The sequence below is a fragment of the Alosa pseudoharengus genome, unplaced genomic scaffold (assembly GCF_046254945.1).
Source record: "Alosa pseudoharengus isolate Yale_2024_CS ecotype anadromous, Long Island Sound unplaced genomic scaffold, YU_APseudo_1.1 YU_APseudo_1.1_scf_8, whole genome shotgun sequence".
Taxonomy (NCBI): domain Eukaryota; kingdom Metazoa; phylum Chordata; class Actinopteri; order Clupeiformes; family Clupeidae; genus Alosa; species Alosa pseudoharengus.
In genome coordinates this window covers 33345558-33366327 of record NW_027468870.1, presented here as the reverse complement: position 1 = coordinate 33366327, position 20770 = coordinate 33345558, and the positions used below count along the sequence as shown (strand labels likewise).

Genomic DNA, 20770 nt, shown 5'->3' with positions numbered 1-20770 from the left:
AACTGTGAGGGATGTGCTTCATTGGAACTAACCCAGCTGCCTGTGCTGTTGGCCCTAACAGGATCAGAGGAGGAGTCTGGTGTGTGAGAGTCTGGTGCATCGCCAGAGTCACGCTGCTACTCAAGAGCCGGAAATGGACAAAACTCATCAGCCGCCTCTCACAAAAAAAAAACGTCTTCCAAATAATTCCACGTCCCGTCTTCCCTCAGAAAGCCTTTCCCCCTCCGGCATCTGTCGGTTCCCACACTAGAAGGTACTTAGTCAGTCCAGCCTTTCGCAGAGAGTGAAAAAGCTCATGCAGGTCCAGTTTTGTCAATGATTTCATAGTTTATCCGTTGGTTGAGCCACAGACCTCTATGAGGTCTGACAGACATGCCATTCAGCTTGTCAGCTTTTAATTTTTTTTATTTTTTATTTAGATTTCTTGAATGAAATGTGCTGGTGGTGTGAACGGTAACTCCAAAAGACGCTGGAGAAAAAGCTTTCTCAAAACTCAAAAGGGGAAAAAAGTGTTTTGTTCTTTTGTCGCTTTGTGCCTTTTTGTTTGACAATTACAGGAAGCATTGATTACACTGCATTTTAAATAGAAGTCCCAGAAACCCTCAGTGACCTCTCTGACTGACCTGTGCCAAGGGACTAAGCTGCAGTTTATTATGCACAATAAATGACATTACCCCCCAATTCCATTCCCCTAAAGCGGTCTTTATCCATAAGCAGAGTAGGACATCTCTGGACGCAAGGAAAGATTGGTTATGGTGGACAGACGATTGCTTTAAATGCACACAGCTGGACAGGTGTCTCTCTCAGTCAATGACAAGTCTGTCACATGAATCTGTGTGGGTGTTTTTCAAGCCAGTATGAAAAAACAACCCTCATGTTGGAGGAAGCAAAATTACCATGCGTGTGAAAAGATGGTTCTTTTCCCCCATATGACGTTAGGGTTTCTTCAAACAAGGAGAGGGTTTTATTTTGGTTATCCAATCAGTGAGTTTAGCAGCTCCTCCATACTGGAATGCACCAGCAACCAGTGACCTCAGGCACCTCAGGATTCTTAACCCCTCCACCACCCCACCCCCCTCTGTGTGATTGTTGCGGCAGCAGCCATGATGTCATATCATTGTGATGGAATTCAAAGGTGCTTGTTCTGCCCGTGTTCAGTTTTTGTATCTGTCTCCAGCCTACCTCAGATTAGAAATCACAAATGTCCCGTCACCTCTGTGGTACTTTCACGGTACTTCTGCAGCTTTCTTTCACACACAGAGAGAGAGAGAGAGAGAGAGAAAGAGAAAGAGAGAGTGATATCCAGAGAGTGTGAGGCTATCTCTTGTATCCCTCTCCCTTGGTAATTAAAGTCAAGAGCGTAGAGGTCACAAAGGTCTGGGTCTTGAGCTAGTTAATTCAAAAAAGGCAGCTGTTTCCATTTTTAGCACACTTTTTGTTTTCATTTTTTTTTTTTTTTTTTTTTTTGTGTTTTCTTGCCCTGTAATTATATGTTCAATGTTGAAACAAATTGACTGAACGAAGTGGGAGGGTCTGAAAATGTCAAAAAAAAGCTAATCTTCTGGTCATTCATTTTCTTTCTTTTTTCTTTTTCTCATCTCAGAAGGCTTTATTTGGCTGTTCGCTCACTGTTCATGATACTGGGCACAGACTCGCTGGGGTCAAAATTAACAATCACACCCTCTGCTGAACACACACTGACCAACACCTGCTACAGGTACAAGCTTAACTCAAGTCTGTTGCTACACAGCCCCAAGCTACAATATCCTAGTTCAATGTCCTCCAGTCAACCAGCATACAAGCTTGCCAAAGGTGCCTTTTTTGTTTTTCATCAATCTGTTTTCATAGCAGGACATTTCTTTTTTGTAATGTATTTGCATAAATGTCATTATAATTGGAGGAAAGCCATTGCCAGTCTGCCTCAAGTTGGAACTTGAGTTGACACCCTGTTTTTAAAGCTATGGCCTTTGAAATTGCTCTAAGGACAAGTCTGGTAAAGTATTCTTACTCAAGCACCAGGTTCTGACCTGGATCTGAAGGGAGTAAAATCCCAGTTAAAAAAAACGAGATTTTCCCCTCATTTGAAAAAGTTTTAATAGAATCTACAATAAAACACACTGGAAATGTTGCAAGCGCAGATGTCTACTGGGCATTGTCTTTTTCCTTCCCCCATTCTTTGAAAATGATCTTTTATTTCTTTTATTTAATACCCTTGCACACAAAGACTGCTAGAATGTGAACAGTGACTCTATGTTAATCTCAGACTGGCCTCCAAATGTTTCTGTGGAGAGAAGATACAGCACTTACATTTCCTTACTAATGAGGTTAATACACAACCATTGTCATTATGTGTGCTTTGAAATAAATATGCTTCACAATAGATTCAAATGTATGTGAAATGAAATGGCCCTTCTTGATCTAGTTGCAATTGATGTCATGTGTGCTGATATTACTGGATGTTACCAAGTTACCAATGCTTTGAACACCGAGTGGCCTGTTGTGAGTCAGCCAATGCTGATCGCTATTTTTAAACAAACAGTCCGATAGTCACTCTAAGGGGCAATGTTGGAGGGGAAAGCTATTACTGAATTTTAACTGTTAATACTGCACCAAAGAAAACCAGATGTTGCATGTGAGCAAAACATAGGATAGTCTTTATAGAATAGAAAGAGATGTAAGATGTGTTTGTTCCTTCAGCCATAAGAGTTGAATATTTGGTGATATTGACATATGCTCAGCATCCAGGACTCTTGCCATTAAAAAAAAAAAGTCAGTGCCTTGTAGACAAATCCTCATGTATGCAAATGACCTGTGTAAGAAACATGCCTGTCCATTTCCCAATGTCTGTGAATTTCCAGTTCATCTCTCTGTAGTCTGTTTTTTTTTTTTTTTTGATGACCTCTGTCTTTAAATGACAAAACACAAACCGCACTTTGGCTTGTAGAGAAAAAAAAGAAAAGAAAAAAAGAAATCAAAGTGAAGAGCTCAAAAGCAAACAAAGCACTATGTAGCTACCAATACAATGAAAGTTCACTTAAATCCATGAAATGTCACTGAACATTTAGGGTGATTTTTACCCTTTAGTCCTTTTTGTTTGTTTTGATGTTTTGTTTTGTTTTAATATTCTGTTTTGTTTTTCATTTTGAAACAGAATGAGCTGAAACTGCCTTTTTTCTAATAGAGCACAGTCCCTTTTGAAAATGGAGGGAGCTGCCAGTATATTTTCGATACTTTGCATAAAAAAAGAGAAAGACAAAAACAGAATTAAGATAAAGTGTTGTATTTTATATATAATAGAACATTTCAGTATGGTAATATGTCACTAATATATTTATTTACTAATATATTTATCCATTTTGTCCAGGTCTGAGAAAATGTAATGTTTTCTTCATCTTTGGAATGAAATCTTTATGAAACGTACAGGTGCCATCATAGATGTATCAACTTGGCTTCATTCCAATTATATGCAAATAAATTATTTTGAAATAATTTGTACGTTGTCTTTCATTTCTTTCAAATAAGAATAAGTTATAAATTAACCCGAATAGTACACATCAAGGGCATTGATGCTAGACTGTGAGGGATGAGGATCAGATTCAAAATCACTAGTTGTTCATTCATTTTGCCAGCTTGTCTGAAGCTTTGCCAAAGTAGTAAAGGCCATGCCTGCCAACGCTACTTTGTTTTGTCTCCCTGGACTGTTCGGAACATTTTGTCTCCCATAAGCCACGTCCAGAGTTCAACAGCTATCTGTATCAGTATCCAAGTCAAAACATTAACATTGCTGTTTTTTAGTTATAACTAGATTACAACATTACTTTTTAGTTATAACTAGACTACAACATTACTTTTTTTTCAGGGGAGTCAACACAAAGTAAAGCAAGAGAGAAAAGTGGTTTTATTGGTGATGTCTTATGTTTGGCAGCTTTGTACATTTAGGCCATGTGCAGGGAATATGTTTTAAAATGTTAGACCAGAGAGATCATATAATGAGACAAGAAACATTTAAACAAACCTTCAACATGTGAAGCCATCTTCAGTGTTTATGCAAGCTGTGTACAGTATATATTTTTTAAGTTTCCTTCACTGCTTCATGGGAAATATTAAACACTATTTATGAGGACCGTGTGCGTGTGTAAGAGATGTGTCAGTGGAACTTCTTGGAGCCTCCCTCTGGCGTAAGCACTGTGAGATTGCCTCTAGCATCCTGGTCTTTCTCAATGGCTTCAAACAGGGATTTGAAATTTCCGGCCCCAAAGCCCTGGAAGAAGTACAAGATTGTATGTGTTATTATCACCATACATTTGAACTGCCCCTGCAAACGTAGATCGGAATTTTGACACCTAATTAGTTCAAATAACAATCCGTTACTGAATGATGGTCCTACAACTAATGCCAAATGTAAGTCAGTTGACTTTTTCTAAATTGCCACAAGAATTTCACACGTTGACATAACTTTTTTCAGTTTCCTGGTATCCTTTAAACTCTCTTTCTCTCACTCACTGAACACTGGTCAAATATCTACTGTAAGTCTAAGGTCTCCTAGCCACAGATTCCTCCCCATCTAACCTGACCATTTTTTGAGAGGCCCTTAAATGTTGAGATTCTCCTAATCTTTGAAAAGAGATCCTTTGTTGTGGTTGTCTCTGAAATTTCCTCTTCCAGACATTTCTTTTACCTCTCACACACACACACACACACACACACACCTAAAAGAGCCCCTCTTGACTAGAAAAGGGGGCCTGCCCAGACAGGCAGTGAACACCCAGTGTAAAAGCAATGCCAGTGGCACTGCTTAATTCAGGCTCCTATGTGCAAAGGTGAACAAGATGATGCAGATCTCTCACTCTCTCTGACAGAGGGTCTGGAATGCATGATCTTTCATCGCAGCTCTGTCTACAGTTGGCCGAGAGGAAGAATTGATTATCTGAGAGACAATTATTTTTTTCTGCCTTAGACTTCTGCATGTGAATACAGCTCAGTGGACAGAATCAACTTAAAGTGACTGAGAGTGATGATGGCTGATGGCTAATAGGTTGAGTTTCTATCCATTAGCAGCCATAAGAACAGGGTGTGATCTTCATCACAATACCCAGGGCCCAGTTGTTCAAAAGAAATCTGATCGGATTTCGGCTATCGAATTGGATCAAATCTTGAAAATGGGTTGTTCAAAAGGAAAAAATGATCCTGAAATTGGATCACGTAATCTAACCTTGGTTTTGATCTGGTTAAAACCTTCACTTTGTGTTGTTCAAAACTTTTGAGTTGGATTGGGATGAATTTGATCCAAAAAAATAGGATTACCCGATTCCAACAGAAGGGTGGATTCAGGGTGGATTCCAGGCACAAAATGTAATAAAACATTAAAGTTGGACAAATAATATCACATTTGCACTTGATTTATTTAAATGTTACAGTAATATGAGACAATGTATGATTGTTTGTATTTATTTATTTGTTGTGGATAAGATGAAGGGAACTGACAATGGAAGGGGATGTTTTATTGTTTTATTGTGGCATTTTCTCTCTTTAGATAAAACAATCAAAGCTACCCCATGCCACCTAACCTAACTGGTGTTCCTTACCTAGCCACTAGGCTAGAATGTGATATGTAGTTCCATATAGAACCAAAGGTAATCTGGATTTCGTAATCCTGAAAAGGTTGTATCTGGATCAGTTTGATCCAATCCCAAATTGCTTTGAAAAACTGGCATGAAAGTAAGATGGATTACCTGATCGTGGATTGTAAAACATGGGATTTCAAAATCTGGATCGTTCTGATCAACTGGGCCCAGATGACCAAGTTAAATTGAGGTCTTCTACCTGTCTCCCATGCTTGTTGGAAATACTCACATAGTGGTTGTTCCTCTGGATGACCTCCAGGAAGAGAGTGGGTCTGTCCTGCACAGGCTTGGTGAAGATCTGGAGCAGGTAGCCCTTGTCATCAAAGTCCACTAAGATTTTCAGCTCCTGGACACAAACAGGACAATAAGAATGTGAATGCCTGCAATCCAGCATAGTCAAGGTGAACCAGTTCAAGTTGCCTCAAAAGCTTTTCACAGCACCATGTGCTTATGAGCAAGCAAGCTTGCCCAAATCCAGATCTATGTGGTGGGAAATTCCATACGCCACTCAGTAGTGCTTTCCCATGGCTCACCTGCAGTGTGTTGAGGTCCTCCTTCACTTTGATCTTGGCCGTCTTGAGGTTCTGCCGAAGGCTGTCGTAGTAAGTGTCAGGTGCGGCCAGGAACTCCATTCCCCGAGCCCTCAGGTTCACGATCTGTCTCCACACAAAACACATAAGGCAGACCTCAGCATTAATTAGGAGATGGGCAAGATGGCTACCTGCCAATCACTGTTCTGTCATAACAGATTCACTTCAACTGATTCTTGTCAGAGGCAAGCTGAGATAGACAGACAGATAGACTCACAGCTTGTATGATATTGGATGTGTTCAGGGCAATGTGCTGCACTCCAGGCCCACCGTTGTAGTCCACATACTCCTATTTGAACAAGTGTGATGAATAAATAACCTTTTTAAAAAACAAAACATTCACCACGTCTTCATAACACAACAAAGGGACCCACATTACTTTCAAATAATCAACCAAAAAGCAAATGTTCAAATAGCTACAACTATTTCAATTGAATCTGCATTTTAGTAGTAAATGGACTGTATATTACAGTTTTTCTCAGTCGATTTGGTGCTTTTCTCAGATCAGAATGAAAATTCTCATAACTATTAGTTTAACCTCCACAACATTTAGTCATTTGTGCACATCATAGTAGCAATTTCTCCTTCCTCTGAACAAATTGGCAATGCTTTTGGACATGTATCAGTTGCTTTCATACAACTCTCTGCTGTTTTATAACATTATCATTTGCTTATGTCATGTCAGTCAACCTTAACTACACTTATGGATGCTGATTAGTCGTTTCCAATAAAACTAATAGTCTTCATTTCATTGCTTGAGTCATTACATACAAAATTGTTGAACTAACAAATTCTGTCACAATATATACAGTATACGGATATACAGTAAAAATGTGAAACGTATGTATTCAGTGTCTTGTACTCACTTACTCCCCTAACTACAGCAATGTGTAACTTTACTATATTCAAATGGTTGTACAAGTAGTGTATAGTGCTGTCTTGAGCATGTTCAGGTAGTGTCACCGAGTTCTGACCTTGCATTGGAAAACACTGAGAGAATAAACTGTCATAATGAAAACAAGACAAAGTCATATTTGACTATCTTATTAATAAACGATGGTCATTTTGCTGACACTGGCAGTTTCATTGACGAATACTTGCCTTTGAGGAATTCTGGACTATCCATTTTGAGCAAGTGACATGCTTTTGCAGGTTATCCATAGGTTTTGCAGTTTGCACTAATTGTTTTGAGAAATGCACTAACTGCTGTGCAAATGTTACAGTAATAGTGATGTGAGTAAAGCACCAAAGTGTCTGAGAAAAACTGTAATGGCATGGCAGAAGTGTACAACTGCATAAAGAGGACCCACAGTAACATAGGTTACACAAACTAATTTGTTTGTGATTAAATTATTTCCATTTTAAGCTCTTATGGGTTGTTTTTTTTGGGGCTTTTTGGTGTTGGACTACCCATCCAGCCGAATCCTGTGACAAGGCCTGAGGTGAAAACTCAAGCACCACACCTGAATTTGTGACTTCTTCTTCCCTGGGGCCGGCTCATTGATGGGCATCTTGATGGTCTCCTCATAGTTGGTGACCACAATGGACCTGAGGGAGCTGTACTGCGTGTGGATCTGCTTGTCGTCTATGGACCAGAAGCGGTGAAACATTAAGCACTTCTGATACCTGGATGGAGACGTGGAGAAGAAGTGCCAGAGTTAAAGTGTAACTGTAGGAAAACTGCTGATGTTAGTAAAGATAGTTAGATAGATAGATAGATAGATAGATAGATAGATAGATAGATAGAGAGAGTGTAAGTGAGTGAGTGAGTGAGTGAGTGAGTGAATGATTGAGGGAGAGGTGCAGAGAAAGAGAGAGAGAGAGCGAGAGAGAGAGAGAGAGAGAGAGAGAGAGAGATAGAGAGATACCCACCAGTCAGACACTGGCACCATGTCGTCATCTGGTTGGTTCCCCACAATGTGATCAATGAAACTTAGACCGCCTGGTGGCCTATAGATATCAGGATGGGGGGTTCAAAAGATGTAGTCAGTATATGCCTTTGTATGAGAGGCTATGGGCTCTGTGCACTAGTTTACTTGAAGTCGGCAAACCAGTTTCCTGTTCGTTGACATCGCTGTCAACAAGCACCTGAAAATGTGTCTTCACCGAACATCCTTTCCTCGTTATTTTGTGCAGCCACTGAACGTAGGCTGGCGTTTTTAGAAAAAAAGGAGGAAGCTAAAATTGCTTTTATAATGACTTGAAGCCGAGCAGAGTGGCACACTATGCTCCTTAGAACCTCCCATGGACATAAAGACTACGTACATTGTATTTCCTATTTTTTGGTACAGCCATGTCCACATCATGAAACTGATTTGCCTACTTCAAGTCAGCTAATGCACAGAGCCCATACTATAGTTTTAACATGTTCATCCTGTAATCATAAGCCAATCATTCCTTTCAGGAAACGTATTAATAAATCCATTTGTGTGAGGGTTATAAAACATGGTCTATCGAGTGTGGTTAGTATTTCACTCACAATTTTGGGAGCAGGGGATCACGGAAGAGGGGCTCTTTGTAGCCAGGCAGGAAGAGACCTTTGTAGGGTGTCATGTATTCTATGAGTGTGTGTGTTGTGTCTCCATACTGGAAGAGGGAGGAGGCAGACATATGATCAGCATTATTTCGGGTAATTATCGAAGCAGGCTTTATGAAGCTGAATATCCGCCTGTTTGGTGTGGTATGCTGCACAACAAGGCCTTACCGTTTGAATGACCGCATATTTGACTTTTCCTTGAGTGTCCTGCTCCACCCAAGGTGCCCTTACAATGACAGCACCTCTTTCCTGAGCTGTCTGTAAATATTTAAGTGACAGATCACAGGTGCAACCTCAGGACAGGTTAACTTATGTGTGCAACATAGTATGTGCATGTAAATTTGTATCAGGACAATTTGAAAAAGTATTTTATTCAGAAATCAGTTCTGCGATAAAACTACCAACCAGGCTTGTGCAAAATTCCAAATTTTAGAATTGGAATGAACTGGAATTTTAATTGAATTGGCCCTGCCCACAGGAAGTTGAATGACAGTAAGTGGAATTAAATTCATGGCAATTCAAAGAAATTCCACACAATCACACAACAGAAAGAATGTGATGAATTTCACATGCCATTCAGTGTTGGGAAGGTTACTTTGGAAATGTAATTGGTTACTGTTAGAAGTTATTTATAGAATAGTGCAATCACATCTGACATATACTGTAGAGCTTCATTATTAAACACTACACTTAAATTATGTATATACATTTCTTCAAAATTCGTTGAATTTCAATTCTACTTTCTTAAATTCAAATTCAAATTTGTACTTACAATTGTGATACAAGACATACCTTGACTAAGAAGTCACAGTCCTCCACCTGAAAGGCGATGTCTTTGACCCCATCACCATGCTTTATCATGTGCTCTCCCATTTCTGAGGAGAACAGATTTATAACGCGTCATTTTCTCATTGGTTACTAAATGTAAAAGAGATTTAAAAGCACATTAACCAACCCTCATTCCCAGGATTTAGAGGGGACTCGAAGGCAAATATTATCTGTGGAGTGGCAAAAAAGACAAAAAAAAACGAGATTTAACTTCGGCTTTAAATGAGCCTTGAGTAAACATGTTTGCTGGGTGTCTGGGTGATACGTGACTGACAGGACAGTGGTGCTGAAGGAGAACACACCTTGTCCTGTTTGATGACATGAGACACCACTTCTCTGCTGCCAGTCTCCAAGCCCTTGTAAGCCATCAGCTCGAAACCCATTTTATCACAGTAGAATGCAGCAGCCTAAGGAGAGAGCAGGAAGTGAGATTGACACTGCTGAATTAACCACTTTGTCATCAATCATTTATCTCAACCAACGAGGGGATATGCAGTGCACTTAATTTAATTTTTTTTACTGTCACATCTTTCAATGATACAAGGATACAAGGATACAAGGAAGTTTATTGTTATATGCATATAGTTACTGGATGTAAGAAATGCAGTGAAATTATGTCTGGTGTCAGCCTATTTGTGCATTTATGTGGGGGGGGGGGGGGTAAAAAGTGCAGTAGAAGAGGGGTTTAGTAGATTAACTGGCAAGGGCTGCATAAGAAAGGTGGGGGAGGATTGGGATGGGGCACCAACAAGGAGCACCCAAGAGCAACAGGGGCAAGGAAAAACTCCCTTACTAAGGAAGAAACCTTGGGCAGATCCACGGCTCAAGGGGCTAACCCAACTGCCAGGGGTCTTGGTGTGTGTGTTGGGGGGATGACAAGGGAGATGGGATAGTGTGCTGTGTATGTGGGGAGAGGGCAGTGTGAAAGAAAGGCTAGGAAATCAAGGACATGGGTAGATAGATGGAGGAGAAATCAAAAATAATAAATAAAAAGTTCTAAAAATAATAAATAAAAAGTTCTGAGTGAAACATGACTCAACAATATATTTTCATGTCCCATTTTCCACAAATGCATGTGCATTGGGTGTCTGCCAACATCACAAACAGTCTTTTACAGATGAACAACCCAACCGTAACAATTTCACAATTTCGCAATTTCACTTTCGACATACTTCCACGAACCTATTTAGTTAGAAACTGTATTCTAAGGTATTAAATCATATCACTGATGATGTCATTGATGAGTCATTGGTTGGTTTTTAAAATGCAAGATCAGTGAGTTCAACTCATTTGTATTATTTACAATTTACTTATTTAGGGACTGCAGATGTAAATTAGCCTAAGGCTAACTCTACTTAAATGGCAACATTTATGTTAAAGACTGGACATGGTTCCAAAGAAATAAAAGGAATAGTCAAACATTTGAATAGTCTTGACAGTAAACAGTTTTGGAAAGGTCAGCATGGATTATTACCTGTTTGGCATTGCCCACCCAAAAGGTCACATGATGGAATCTCACAAACCGGCCCTTAGCGTGCTAAAATGGTGAATGACAAATATTTCTTTAGTATGTGTTATAATAGAGTTGACAGCAATGTGTTATCAGTATTGATAGTCTTATCACAGATATCTTTGAAGAGTAATTTCAAATGATCTACCTTTTCTCCCTTGTCTGTGTAGGAAGTCTAACAGAGGAATGAAAGAGAGTTATCAGAAAATAATATACAATTACACAATTTTCTACCTGTCATCTCTTCTAAATTATTTTAATGAATTAGTGGCAGACACTGATAGGCTACCCCATTACTATATATTAATGAGTCATTATAAGAACATATTTTTGACATGCTCTCAGCTACTTTAAACTACTATGACATCTCATCAGAAAGGATGAAGGTGAAATGCCCTAGGATTGGTAGATTTCAAAGATGCTATGTAATTTCAGGCTTTGGTCCTTACTCACCATGATGTGGACAGCGATGGGCACCTGTAACTATGAAGTGGCACCAGAACGGTCTAGAGCGCACGCCCGAGTCACGCACCCACAGATAAGTAGTGGCCGACGGCCCCCCCGGTTGATTGGCTTGTGGGTCAACACCCCTCTGTCCTCTGGTCAACCCCACCCCCACCGTCATAGGTGAATCCCAGGGGTGCTGCCGGGCCGTAGCATCCAACTCATGTTTGCAGGGCACTGTCATCTGGCCAGTACCATATTGATTCTTGTAATTTTCTTATTTGGGACAACAAGCGCTTTCCCGACCTAAGGTCGTTTTCCACAGGGGGGGAAATGGTGGTGGTGCTGCTGGTTTCAGGTTATTCAGGCAATTTCAGTTCAATTTTATGTTAGACTTCCCCTCAGGGGATTCTTGTGAGTAAGTAAGTACATTTCCGAGCTCTATCTAGGCAGGCCAGTCTACCAGATACCTCCCACAGCAAACCAAACCTCTAACTGCATTTGTTCCTTTACATGTAATGTTTTGTGTGAGTTTTAACTAAAACAAAAGTGCCCATACATTTTGGGGTTTGCATAGACTATCAACTGAGCTGTCTCCTATTTCAACAATTTCAAGCCATCTGCCTCCCAGATAACTAAATATTAAAGTAAGAAATCTGTGTAATATTAAACATATTCATTGCCTGCAGTTTTTCTGTGCTGCTTACCTCAGTATGGAGACTTCATTCTTAAGCATGAGAATATTGTCACTATTTCAATTCTGCCACTAGAGGGGAGTGCAAGACTGCTCCTAAACAAACAAGTGCAGCTCTGAGACTGCCCTTTATTGAATTTTGCAGCCACTTTGGCTTGCTTTGTAAACCCATAATTCACAAGTGCCCATCTCTTGTATCGACCATATATATTATATCTTCTATCATATTCAGTATTTTCAAAAAGAAAATGCTAGAACCACTAAATTATTTAGAATAACTTGTATTGCTTCTCTATCTGGCATCAAATGTGGTTTCTTATTAATTGTACAATCCAGCAGTGAATCCTAATTTGCTAAAATAGTGCTCTCAGTCCCCACAGAAAGGGTCAAGGGTCACGAGCCTGTTGAATACACAGAGTAAAGGTGAAAGCTCAGCTCCCCTATCTGTTGACTGGTAGAGCATGTTCAGGTCAAACAGCAGTGATAATTAGGGGGAAGGCCATCAAACGAAAATAGCACCAGTGCGTCTACAACACTGTAAACAGAAGACTAACCTAACACATGGCACGTACACACACACTCACACACACTCAGGCAGTCATATCTACTACACCCCCACCCCCCGGCTATGCCTCTTATTATCAGAGTAATACTCTCACTCTTGCTTCTAGCTACTGTAGAAAACAAAGTGTGTTTTGCAACTTTTCTGCTTATCTAATGTTTATCTGTCACAATGAGCAAAAGGTAACACATGTATTGTATTGAGCATAGGCTACTGTCAAATTCTCACTGTCACTTCCTTTGCATTTGAAATAAAATGAACAATGACAGAGCCTACACATCTACAAAAAATCAGCTGTGAGGGACCAAATAACTTTTTATTCTAATATATTATGGGGAGAGGTTGATTAAATCAGAAAAAAAATATATATAACTAAAAGGAGACTTGTTTAAATATATTTGTTAAATGCTAAATTGCATATGCTATAGATAGGCTGTGTGCAGTTTTTCTCAGTCGCTTTGGTGCTTTTTGCAGATCAGAATGAAAATTCTCATAAGTATTAGTTCAACCTCCACAACATTTAGTCATTTGTGCACATCATAGTAGCAAATTCTCCTTCCTCTGAACAAATTGCAAATGCTTTTGGACATGTATCAGTTGCTTTCATACAATTCTCTGCTGTTTTTTAACATTATCATTTGCTTATGTCATGTCAGTCAAAATGAACTATACTGAATAGTCGTTCTCTATAAAACGAATAGTCTTCATTTCATTGCTTGAGTCATTACATACAAAATTGTTGAACTAGTTATCAAATTCTGTCACAATGCTGTAGAATTGCAAAGAGCATACAGTAAAAATAAAAGGAATGGACTATCCATTTTGAGCAAGTGACGTGCTTTTGCAGGTCATCCACTAGGTTTTGCAGTTTGCACTAATTGTTTTGAGAAAAGCACTAACTGCTGTGCAAATGTTACAGTTTTTCTCAGTCACTTTGGTGCTATTCTCACATCACTATTAAAATTTGCACAGCAGTTAGTGCATTTCTCAAAACAATTAGTGCAAACTGCAAAACCTAGTGGATGACCTGCAAAAGCACGTCACTTGCTCAAAATGGATAGTCCATTCCTCAAAAGCACGTATTCATGTCAATGAAACTGTCAGTGTCATCAAAATGAGAAGTCTTGACACCATCGTTTATGAACAAGATAGTCAAATGGCTTTGTCATGTTTTTATTATGACAGTTCTCTCAGTGTTTTCCAATGCAAAAAAAGGGCAGAAAAAAGGTGACACTACCTGAACATGCTCAAGACAGCACTATACACCACTTGTACAGCCATTTGAAAACTACAGTAAAGTTACACATTGCTGTAGTTAGGGGAGTAAGTGAGTACAAGACACTGAATACGTACATTTTTACTGTATGCTCTTTGCAATTCTACAGCATTGTGACAGAATTTGATAACTAGTTCAACAATTTTGTATGTAATGACTCGAAGACTTCGAATGAAATGAAGACTATTAGTTTTATAGGGAATGACTATTCAGTATCCATAAGTATAGTTCATTTTGACTGAAATGACATAAGCAAATGATAATGTTAAAAAACAGCAGAGAATTGTATGAAAGCAACTGATACATGTCCAAAAGCATTTTCAATTTGTTCAGAGGAAGGAGAATTTGCTACTATGATGTGCACAAATGACTAAATGTTGTGGAGGTTGAACTAATAGTTATGAGAATTTTCATTCTGATCTGCAAAAAGCACCAAAGTGACTGAGAAAAACTGTAATAGTGATGTGAGAATAGCACCAAAGCGACTGAGAAAAACTGTAAGAAATGCTGTCTCTTTAACCGAACCTCAGAGAATTTCTTGATACGACCACCTCTTCATGGGGCGCATGAAGCATGTGATCAGATTGTGCCGCGCTGTGATTTTCTATTGGCTGAGATTCCTTGCCAATAGTTAGGCCTATGCTGCGTTCCCGTACTTAGGTACCGACTGGACAGCACGAGAAGTCACCCAACAACACCATGAAAAATACTAATGCCAGTGGGTACTAGGCCCTACTACATTTTGAATTGGCTTCTACATTTTGTATGCTTCTAAATAGGCCTGGTGCATAGATTTGTGTCCTGGGAGACTTGGGAGAATGCCACTCCGGTCCCATGCTATGATGCTAATATAAATATTTACACGACTTGAATTAATAAAAATGTCCTGTTGCATAAAATCAGTCGCCCTTAAATGGAAAATGTTTTCTGAATACCCGACTTCATTGTGACTCTGACAGTTATTTTCATTTTGTAGCCTACGAGTTGTAGGCTTACACTCCCAGCTTTTCTATCTAAGAGAGCGGGTGAACGCAGCATTAAATCTCACCAAAGGGCTCTCCCTGACATCGGTTTGGGATTGGCTTTGGTGTGGGTGTGTTCCTACCATTCAGCCTTCGTACGTGAATCGCTACACGTACAGCTGACACATGACTTCAGCTAGTAAATTCTCGAGTGCTATTGGCAGAGATCACTGAAGACTACATTGAGCTTCTTTGCTATTGGTCAAATATACAGGTTTCGTTTTTCTAGTCTGGTTGTAATTGCAAGTGAATGCGGAAGTTGTGGAGTGTACTGAGTCACCGTTGTATCAGCTGACTCTTTCTGAGTGAGTAGCTCAATTGTATGCTATTTTATATCATTTCACATTGTAATTTTACACATTTCAGTCTTAGCAGATAGTAACGTTACAGTGGTAAAAGACGCATGGTTATCGTAGACTGTGTTATGTAGTAACAGAATGGGTGAGGGTTCTCCAGTCTCCACATCGATACATTCAGCTGTCGAATGATAGCTAGCTTAGCCACCTAGCCTAATCGACCAGCAAAGAAGTCTGGCGGCACAGCACACAATTCGCCCTCCACCCGGCATGTCGTTGCTTTCTCTGACTTCCCGTTGTTTCGTGGTGTGGTTGGTTACCAAATGGAATTGTGCACCTCGACGAGTGGAGTGAACTCATTCTCCCTCCAAAATCCCATTAAATCGAGCATTTTTCAACATGCGGCTACGTAGTGAAATTAGCAAGATAACGTTAACCTAGTCCTAGCCGCTAAACACTCCCTGATTATGTGAACACGAGTGAAGGCGTGCTAACATTTAAACAATACCGGTGAGCCTATTGTCATCGCTACCACACACCACTCTGTGAGTGGACCATACAATTATTTAGCCTAGCTTCAACTTCAGTAATTTACAGATAAGTTGGTGTCAGCGGGTGAACATTGGAATAGAGCCAGCTTGGTTGGCTGCAAATTGGGCGTCTTAATGGTTTCAGCGGAGATTCTTGCTGGATGGAAGTAATGTTACAAAACGCTCGTCTGCGTTCCTTTACTCAAAACAATGTAAACCAGAGAATTCGCCATAATTCTTGTGTTTTGGAAATTGTAAGTAATTGCGTTTTTGCTAGTTAGAATCCTCCTAACTCGCCTAGCGCCAGTTCTGCTATTTGTTTTGGAACCCCACAACTCAACATTACCACGTGTGAGAATAGGAAAGAGTGTCCAGTTGAAGGGGATCTTAATATGTAGTTTAAAATGAATCCTAGCTACATGCACGGTGTCAATCTGGGCAGCGCAACCTGTGCACTGGCTGAAATGTCTAATTGATGGAGAACGATCATGTTACAGGTCAGACTGCACTTAAAATAGCCCTTATCCGTGACGCTGGTCACCCGCACAGGATCTAGGTCTGCTAGTTATTCACTGAAGTGTGTAGGTAACTTGTAGGCCTACATTGTTATAATATTAAGCCTAAAGAATACATGTATGACAGAGATACTGCTGGTATGGCCCCTCGTGTGTATGATATAAACACACTGTGGATGGAATTGGCAATCTTAACGTGGCGAGCGGTGGAATAGCCTTCAGACATCAAGGGTTTTAAGTTAATATATGGTGTATATGCACAGTGGTGTCCGTCAGAGTGGACCAAAACTATCCCTCGAAAAAAGAGACAGATTTCACACGTGCAAGATCAGCTGTTGAAGCTCTTTGATAGCTGACTCATCTCACTCTTTGGCTTTGAGAGGTGAGAGTCATATGTTGGTTGGTGCTGTGGTGCCTTCAGTGTATGCAACAGTACAGTTATGGTTAGTTTTGTTGTATCAATATATTGTGTTGTATTGTGATATTACAAAAGCAGATGTAGTGTAAATATAGTCCTCATAAAGGGTGCGTACGATGAATGTGGAGAATGTCTCACCCTGTGGCTTCCAAACCTCAAATTATCTGTGTTAAGGCAGGTGTTTCAGTAGTACCTTTCCAACAACCCCCAGAAGTGCAGCTGTGCAGAAGTGATACAAATTAATACTATGTAGAAGGTTGTTTTGTGTACAAGTGTTACATTTGTTAATTTTACCATATGACTCAATGTAATCATTTATAGGTGAGGTGTCATGCAGTTGTAGGCTATTCTTTCTCTTGATATCTCTTCCGGTAGGCTATAGCTAGTTCTTTCTAATAATTAGTTAGCCTGATTGTTTTACGACATGGTTATCAGCGAAAGGTTTTGTGAGTAGGCAAGTTCACCTCCTTATCATCTGCAAATTGATGTAGGATAATATTTACAGTGTGGCTGACTATCCTCTTCCTGTATCTCTGTATAGATAAGACTCATCTGGGCCCATTTGAAAATATTGGTATTTTGTTGTCATGCCTTGAACTTTGCAACTTCTGATAATTGAGAAGGGCAGAGATACCTCCAGAGGATTGTCTGCTTAGGTATTTTACGTCAAGTTAATATGTCCACTACCAGTTTTGCCTCAGCTGTTGGAGCTCTCTTTAGAGACCTCCAATATTAGAAATACTAGAAGTGAAACCGGGCAAAAACAAAAGACTTCTTCAGAAAAATGAAGTGAAAACGAAGTGGAAATCTCTGACCTATCCCAACCACAGTATCTGGGGGAGTTAAAGAACAACAATGTGTTGCACTCGATAATTCACTGACTTCTGCTTTTTGTTAGATGAGAACAAACCCCATGACCGATGGCGGTGTTGTGTGGACTTTCTGTGGGATTTTGGTAGCATTTTACTGGGATAGTCCGCCCACAGAATCTTAATAAATCATCTGTTAGGATTTTAAATTCTGTATGTAACATTGTTGTTGAACAATTACTGAACATCACCATCAACAAATCCAACCTCTAACCTTAACCATAAATTGTTAACAGAGTGTCGACAGGTAGGTTGTTGATAATCTGAGATATATCTGAGGTAAAATGTGACAGGGGATTTTAGGTTTGGTCATTTTTCACTTATATTCCTACTGCGCTGTGTGCCAGAAGCATCAGAGCAGACCTAATGTAATGTGATGTGCCTATGTTAGTGATTTCAGGTGACTGTCCTACGTGTGCATGGTGGGTGGGTACAGTGAGACCAAAGCCTATGAGTGTAAAGGCCTTATTGAGGCAACAAACCATTTCTTCAAGGTTCCTTCATTGTTGTGGTTGTTGGCCTAATTTCACATGTTCAGGCTGGCTCCTCTTCCTTGCATCAGTGCAGAAGATGGACTATTTCAGCATTCCATTTGCTTGGTAAAATGAAGTGTAGATTTCTCAGTCTTTCACAGGAATGCTTAAACTGCTGATTCAGGACAGGTACTGATCAAGATGTTGTTAGAGCCTGTTGTTTATAAAGCCTCTAAAGCAAGATCATGTTTGGACCAGGTTTTGTGGACCAACCTACATACCTTATTTACTTATTTACCTTCTTTTGTATTGTTTAGCAGATAACACACATTGGCTGGTAAAAAACTCCCCATCGTCACTCTAGGATTCCTTTGTCTGTGTGTCTAAAGGTTATTTTTATTGAGGGATTAGCTCTTTCTTGGGCCTCTCCTTGAGCTGTTCCACACAATAGGATGGGGAGCACAGCTAGTGTCAAAAGGCCTCCTGGCTGCTCCATGCTCCTGAGGTTCTTTGAAGTGAAAATGTCCTTTAACAATGCAAAGCAGTTATCCAGCTCGTTATTATGCATGTTATTATAACAGCCACAGTGTGTGCATGATATGAATGAACTTTCTGTAATCTTAGGCCTCTACAGTTATCACGCCCTCAGCACTCACACAGTGTACGCTACGCTCAAGGGTGCTGCTGCACCATACTCACTCAAGTGTTCAAAAAGATAAACCAAGCAGCAGACTGGCAAATGAATGGGCTGAGACAATCATATACCTGCTGCAGTGAGTGTGCTAGGAGTCAAATGAGGTCTTGCAAGCATGGACCTGCCTGGTACTACTGACAGTGTGGGAAGAGGAATCTCAGCTATGTGGTGGCCCAACCTAGACTGTCAGGTAACTGTAGTCATATCTAAATCTCGGTGTGAAAAAGTATTGCATTTTACTTCTAGTTCACTTTTTCAGCAGTACTCAAAACTATAGCCCAGGTTTGAGGTCAGGTAGATTTCATTTTTTTCATCTTATTTGATTAAGGTCTAACAGTGTGGATGTTTGCCTTCAGTCAGTCTGCATTTTTGTTAGTCTGTGAGGAGCTGTGTTTTGTTGCCATTTAGCAGGGTCCATGACTAGTGGTTGATCGCAGAAGCTCAGCCAATGGCAAAGTGCATGGTCTGGAAGTTAAAGCAGCTTGTTATGTGTCCATAGGGAACAAGTAAGAAGGTGTGAGTGTGTGGGTGTGTAATAGAGTGAGTGAGTATGTGTGTGTGCGCAAGAGCAAAAGAGAGAGAGAGAGGGAGAGCGCGAGAGTGAGAGACGTCACAGCCTTGATTCTAATAGGAGCGGGCAGGGGAGGAGTGAGCTGCCACTTTGGTAGCGAACTAGCAGCCCTCCGTCTCCCAGCAGGGAAAAAGCGCTGAGGGAGTTTTGCCTGGGCTAACTTTTATCTGCAGGACATAGCCTACGCTGTAAAGTACTCAAAGCTTGGTAAGAAACATCAGCCGCTCGCTGGGTAATGGGGGGACGGGTGGATATGAGAGTAGCATTTCAGTGGTGGTAGTTTGAAATGCTAGCTGACTTTTTTTCCTTTCCCTTTGCACAACTTGTTCGTAGGGGGGTGTGTCAGGGGATAGAGAAACTATGGGGAAGTTAGGCATGAGGGGCTAAGGCAGCTGAAACACATGGGTCAGAAACAACAGTTTGCTGTCTTAACTGGCGACTGGTCATTGAGTGGATATTCAATGGCAGTTTGAATGTTAATTTTTAAACTTCCGTCTGCATCATGGTTACTGTGAGGTCTGGTGTGCCATTGCCCTTTTGCTTAACCAGGGATTTGACTAAGTAATCAAGTGCCTTATCAGTCATTTGACATGCGGTTAGCTGTGAAAATTGCAAATATTATGTTTGTCCTTGGCAAACATCTTTCTGGTAGGCTCAGACTTACTGTAACTCAGACTTGTTTGGATTGAGGCTGGTTAGTTTGAGCCTTATGTGGGGGCTGCTCTCAGAACTCAAGAACAGATTGTGGAGAAACGTGTGGGCCAAAGTTTTGGCTAGATGTTCATTACATTACTATGCCTTTTATTTGCAAACATAGGCCTATATCAAACATTGCCAATGAATGCATTGCGTTTAGATATCACAATTATGTAAGGCTAAGCTCTTTGCACTGGAAGAAAATGGGCCTGTCATTGTTGTGAATGTTTGGCAAGGCGCTGACCACAACTCTGGCCTATACTACAGCGCCTGTGCTGCGGCCGGAAGCCTCGGATATGGAAGTCATTTCATTGTTGCGTGGTCATTTCCTCAGCAATGCTGGCAGTGGCTCCGGATTCACTACGTTTTTATTGTGAATTCCTTCGAGCAGAGCTACAAGCTGATGCAGGAGGCGCCTCAAGATCAGATTAACTTGTTACAAGATTGAACATGCTGTGCCTTGGCCTAAAGCAGGACATATCCATATTCCACACTAGAAGGCCATGCACAATCCTCTATGGAGATCTATGTAAGCCAATAGGCTATCCAATTTGTTAAGATAACGTTTTAAGGATTGTAATTTCTTTTTTCACACAGACATAATTTCATTTACCTCAAAGTT

At 40.3% G+C, this 20770-nt stretch overlaps 3 protein-coding genes across 7 annotated transcripts in view; 2 read left to right on the top strand and 1 right to left on the bottom strand.

Moving 5' to 3' along the window:
• rnf43 (ring finger protein 43) overlaps positions 1-3460 on the top strand; it is a 76155-nt gene extending 72695 nt beyond the window's left edge. The window contains exon 9 of the mRNA XM_076273713.1: positions 62-3460. Within this exon, the coding sequence (XP_076129828.1) occupies positions 62-87 (26 nt within the window). The 3' untranslated portion in view covers positions 88-3460. The remainder of the gene's footprint in view (positions 1-61) is intronic.
• Positions 3461-3903: 443 nt separating this feature from the next.
• On the bottom strand, positions 3904-11111 carry hpda (4-hydroxyphenylpyruvate dioxygenase a). The gene is made up of 12 exons (XM_076274093.1): positions 11053-11111; positions 9881-9985; positions 9706-9748; positions 9543-9625; positions 8919-9008; positions 8694-8800; positions 8087-8164; positions 7678-7840; positions 6432-6503; positions 6158-6280; positions 5854-5970; positions 3904-4261 (listed from the first exon to the last, which is right to left on the bottom strand). The coding sequence occupies exons 2-12, from the start codon at positions 9959-9961 to the stop codon at positions 4148-4150; spliced, it is 1071 nt and encodes a 356-aa protein (XP_076130208.1). The 5' UTR covers positions 9962-9985; positions 11053-11111; the 3' UTR covers positions 3904-4147.
• A 4207-nt stretch (positions 11112-15318) lies between these two features.
• Positions 15319-20770, top strand: part of mtmr4 (myotubularin related protein 4) — a 61119-nt gene continuing 55667 nt past the window's right edge. For 2 of the 5 annotated variants that reach the window (XM_076275101.1, XM_076275100.1), the window contains exon 1: positions 15501-16409. In XM_076275101.1, coding sequence (XP_076131216.1) covers positions 16401-16409 — 9 coding nt within the window. In that variant the 5' untranslated portion in view covers positions 15501-16400. Of the gene's footprint in view, positions 15407-15500; positions 16410-19523; positions 19660-20770 lie in introns of those variants that run through there. The other 3 variants (XM_076275104.1, XM_076275105.1, XM_076275103.1) reach the window with 3 other exon arrangements.